At 54.5% G+C, this 4,830-nt stretch overlaps 1 protein-coding gene across 1 annotated transcript in view; it reads left to right on the forward strand.

The window, feature by feature from the left end:
• The window catches only part of xpot (exportin, tRNA (nuclear export receptor for tRNAs)), an 8,309-nt gene continuing 3,479 nt past the window's right edge, over nt 1–4,830 (forward strand). The window contains exons 1-10 of the mRNA XM_037695626.1: nt 1–121; nt 1,813–1,951; nt 2,763–2,845; nt 2,948–3,004; nt 3,090–3,159; nt 3,605–3,823; nt 3,904–4,088; nt 4,157–4,325; nt 4,420–4,656; nt 4,724–4,762. Coding sequence (XP_037551554.1) covers nt 1,880–1,951; nt 2,763–2,845; nt 2,948–3,004; nt 3,090–3,159; nt 3,605–3,823; nt 3,904–4,088; nt 4,157–4,325; nt 4,420–4,656; nt 4,724–4,762 — 1,131 coding nt within the window. The 5' untranslated portion in view covers nt 1–121; nt 1,813–1,879. The remainder of the gene's footprint in view (nt 122–1,812; nt 1,952–2,762; nt 2,846–2,947; nt 3,005–3,089; nt 3,160–3,604; nt 3,824–3,903; nt 4,089–4,156; nt 4,326–4,419; nt 4,657–4,723; nt 4,763–4,830) is intronic.

Raw genomic sequence — 4,830 nt, forward strand, 5'->3', positions numbered from 1 at the left:
CCCGGATATAAACCGTGTGCGGACACGCGTGAGACCCGACATGCGGACGGTTCGTGGAGGACTCCCGGTGGTTCCGTGATGAGTTCAAGAGGCTGAAAGCAGCGGAGTTGTTTTTATTACGGTGAGCTGTTTGTTTGTTTGTTTGTTTGTTTGTTTGTTAGTCGCAGAGTTAGCTTCCTCTGGCGGACCGGACCGAGCCACCAGCGGTACCAGACCGAATTAAACCGAGCTAAACCCTTTAAAACCACCGATACCAGCCCGTGCCGCTGGTTCGAGACCCTCCCGGTGATGGTACCGCCTCTCCCGCCGGTCCAAGGCGGGTCGTGCTAGCAGCAGTTAGCCTCCGGTTCCGGTGGTTTGTGAGGCGTTGGCCGGTCATGAGTTCCGTCAGAGAGGACCCAGATCCCGCTGACCGACCGGGGAGGTTCGGTGTCGGTTCGGTGGTGGTGTCGGTAACGGAACACCTGGACTGTTGGCTCCGTGTTGCGTCATGTGGCTTTCAGTGCTTTGTTGGTTCTGTTCGACCCAAGGAGAACATCAGAACCGGGTCATATCTCCGGTACCGAACCAGTGGGTGAAAGCAGCGAGTCAGCCCGACCGGACCTGCCACGGTCCAGCGACCTCGTGCACGAAGACCTGCGTGCGTGGACTTCCAGAAACATCAACATGGCGTCCAACAGCGCACTTTGATCCATGAGGCCCTGGAGGACCGGTACCATCAGAACCTCAGAACCACAGGACCATCAGAACCACAGGACCATCAGAACCATCGGAACCACAGGACCATCAGCACCACGGGACCATCAGAACCATCAGATCCACAGATACCATCGGAACCACAGATACCATCGGAACCACGGGACCATCAGCACCACGGGACCATCAGCACCACGGGACCATCAGCACCACGGGACCATCAGCACCATCAGCACCACAGGACCATCAGCACCATCAGCACCACGGGACCATCAGCACTACAGGACTATCAGCACCATCAGGACCATCAGAACCATCAGCACCATCAGGACCATCAGCACCACAGGACTATCAGCACCATCAGCACCACGGGACCATCAGCACTACAGGACTATCAGCACCACCAGAACAATCAGCACCATAGGACCATCAGAACCACAGATGCCATCAGAACCTCAGGACCATCAGCACCACGGGTCCATCGGAACCACCAGCACCATCAGATCCACAGGACCATCAGCACCACAGGACCACCAGCACCACCAGAACCATCAGAACCACAGGACCATCAGAACCACAGATACCATCAGAACCACAGCCTGTCCAAGTGTCATCATCGCCCAAAGTACCGGCCTGCTAGTAGAACCTACAGGTCACTGATCCGGTACCGACCACTGGTTTGAGTTTCAGTTCCTGCAGATGTTTCCAGCTGCATGACCAGTTTGAGGGGAACTCACCTGTGTTTGAGCAGTCCAGGTGTGTGACAGGTCCAGTTGGAAGGGAAGTCTGACATCATCGTATATTCTGTACAACGATGACATCATCGTATATTCTGTACAACGATGACATCATTTTTCTGCACTGAAGCCATCACACCTGAGAAACAGCCAGGTGGAGCAGTGGGCAGCAGTTTGGGACATGTTGGCATGGCTGGGAGTCGAACCGTGACTTCCTGGTCCCAGGTCAACTGACCTGGTTCTGTTGGGTTTCTTGTTCTGGACTTGGTTGGAGTTGAGAATATGCCCAGAGCCTGGAGAACACCTGTTTGTTTGTTTGTTTGTTTATTTGTTCTGATTCTGTGACGTGTTTCTAACTCGGCCCGTTTCCTCTGAACAGATGAGACCCGTCTGTCCGACACCAGGACCCAGAACCGAACCCGATTTGGATCAAAGTTAACCCACGAATGGCTGCAGTCATGGATGAGCAGGCGCTGCTGGGGCTGAACCCGAACGCTGACGCTCCCCACAGGCACAGGGTGAGACTCCTTCAGAACCGGGCCGCTCCAGAACCGCCAGCACCACGGGGCCTGCCCCAGAACTATATATCCGTGTAACTCGGGGGGTGTCCAGTCCTGGTTCTGGTTCTGGAGGGCTCCTCCCTGCAGGTTTCAGGTGTTCTGTGCTCCAGCTCACCTGACTTGAATCGGGTCGACGGGTTTCTGTAGAACTTGGAGGTGATTCAAGCTGTGATCCAGGTGTGTTGGAGCCGGGAACGGGTCAAACCTGCAGGACACTGGCCCAGCAGAACCAGGACTGGACCCCCCTGATGGACCCTCCTGCTAGCTGTTCATTAATAAAACCTTCAGCTCCTTCAGGAAATTAAATAAATGTATTTACAAATAATTTCATGCAGAAAAACACAAATATATTCATGCTCTGAAAGCTTCTCTTTAAAAGCTGCTTTAGCTGCTGCCTCTGCCTTTTGATACTTTGTCAGCTAAACTTTAGCTACAAACCTTAAACTACTTAAAGCTAGCTTTTAGCGGCTTTTAGCTAAACTTTGATTTTTAGCTAGCCTTTAGCGGCTTTTAGCTAACCTTTGATTTTTAGCTAGCCTTTAGCTGCTTTTAGCTAACCTTTGATTTTTAGCTGCTTTTAGCTAACCTTTGATTTTTAGCTAGTCTTTAGCTGCTTTTAGCTAACCTTTGATTTTTAGCTGCTTTTAGCTAACCTTTGATTTTTAGCTAGTCTTTAGCTGCTTTTAGCTCATTGTTTAGTGAGTGTGACTGAAGAAATGGACAAGGTGGAACGTTGGAGAACGTTGTGACGTTCCTCGCTGTGTTCCAGGCCTTGGCGTACTTCGAGCAGCTGAAGGAGTCTCAGGACGCCTGGGAGGTTTGTGCCAACGCCCTCGCTAACCAGATGTACAGGTGAGCCTCCGCACCTTGGCCAGCTTCCTGCTTCCTGTTTCCTGCTTCCTGTTTCCTGTTTCCTGTTGGGCGCTCTGAGCGGCTCGTGTTCTTCTGTTTCAGTGACGACCACGTCAAGTTCTTCTGCTTCCAGGTGTTGGAGCACCAGGTGAAGTTCAGGTGAGGATGAGGGGGAGGAGCTTCGTCACTGCAGAGTACAGCCTCGGCTTGTTGTTGTTGACTTTGTTGTTGTTTGTCGTTGTAGGCACGGAGCTCTGAGTACAGCTCAGCAGCAGCTCATCAGAGAGACGCTGATGAAGTGGCTGCAGTGTCAGGTAATGTCAGTCTGTCAGGTATGGATCAGGTATGGATCAGGTACGGATCAGGTACGGATCAGGTATGGATCAGGTACGGATCAGGTACGGATCAGGTACTGATCAGGTACGGATCAGGTATGGATCAGGTGTGGATCAGGTACGGATCAGGTATGGATCAGGTACTGATCAGGTGTGGATCAGGTATGGATCAGGTATGGATCAGGTATGGATCAGGTACTGATCAGGTATGGATCAGGTATGGATCAGGTACTGATCAGGTATGGATCAGGTACTGATGCTGGGTCTGTTTGTCAGAACCGGTCGGCTCATCCTGCAGGTGCAGAGTTCGGGTCGAGCCTGTTTGTAAAGTTCTGCTCCTCGTTCATCTCTGTCTTTACCGAGCGTTTGGTTCTTGAGAACCTCAGAACCGGTCCGGACTCTGACTGTCTGTGGTCTGCTGCAGCTCATGAACGCTCAGCCGGAGAAGACGTTCATCAGGAACAAGGCGGCGCAGGTGTTCGCCCTCACCTTCGTCATGGAGTACCTGACTGCGTGGCCCGAGTTCTTCTTCGACGTCCTGTCCCTGGTGGGCCTGAACCCGCACGGCGTGGACGTCTACCTGAGGACGCTGATGGCCATCGACGGAGAGGTGGTGGACAGAGACATCCTACACACGCCTGAGGTCAGCCGCAGCGCAGGTAATGGACGTGCACAGAGGGGGTGGGGCTTCAGCTCATGGCGTGTTGTTGGCGTGTCCTCCAGGAGACGCGCAGGAACATCCTGATCAAAGACACCATGAGGGAGCAGTGCATCCCCAGTCTGGTGGAGTCCTGGTTCCAGATCCTGACGGCCTACCAGCGGTCCCACCCGGAGCTCACCTGCCAGTGTCTGGAGGTGGTGGGGGCCTACGTGTCCTGGATCGACCTGAACCTCATCGCCAACGAGCGGTCAGTGGCAGAGCGAGGCGGCGCCGCTCAGCGAGGAACGCCTGCAGAACGTTCTGTTTGTGTTTCAGCTTTGTGAACGTCCTGCTGGGCCAGATGTCCGTGGAGGAGCTCCGGGAGGAGGCCTGCGACTGCCTCTTCGAGATCATCAACAAGGGCATGGACCCCGTGGACAAGACCAAGCTGGTGGAGTCCCTGTGCCGGGTGCTGCAGGCCGCCAGCTTCTTCAACGTGGAGCAGGTTGGTTCAGAGCGGTTACCGTGGAAACGCTGGTTGACCGGCAGCGTGCGCTGTCCAATGTTCTGAAAACATCTCCTGGACGTCGTCCTTCCAGGAGGAGGACGTGGACTTCCTGGCCAAGTTCTCTCGGCTGGTGAACGGGATGGGTCAGAGCCTGGTCCTGAGCTGGACCAAGCTCCTGAAGGGAGGACAGGTGAAGGAGGCGGAGGAGACGCTGCAGGCCGTGGAGGCCAAGGTGCCACTGCTGCTGCAGCTGCTGGTCCACGAGGACGACGACATCTCCTCCAACATCGTGGCCTTCTGCTACGACTACCTGCACGTCCTCAAACAGGTGAGTGCGGCCGCGCCGGGGCCCGCCCCCGCCACACCACCGTCTCACGTCTTTTGTGTTTGTCCAGCTTCCTGAGCTGACGGAGCTGCAGAAGACCAATGTGGAGGTGAGTTATGAGCTTCTGATGGACGTCCCTCTGTGTGTCCTCCTCGTTGTTGACGTCCCTCTGTGTGT

Source organism: Nematolebias whitei, chromosome 22 (genome assembly GCF_014905685.2).
Source record: "Nematolebias whitei isolate Nwh7 chromosome 22, NemWhi1, whole genome shotgun sequence".
Classification (NCBI taxonomy): Eukaryota; Metazoa; Chordata; class Actinopteri; order Cyprinodontiformes; family Rivulidae; genus Nematolebias; species Nematolebias whitei.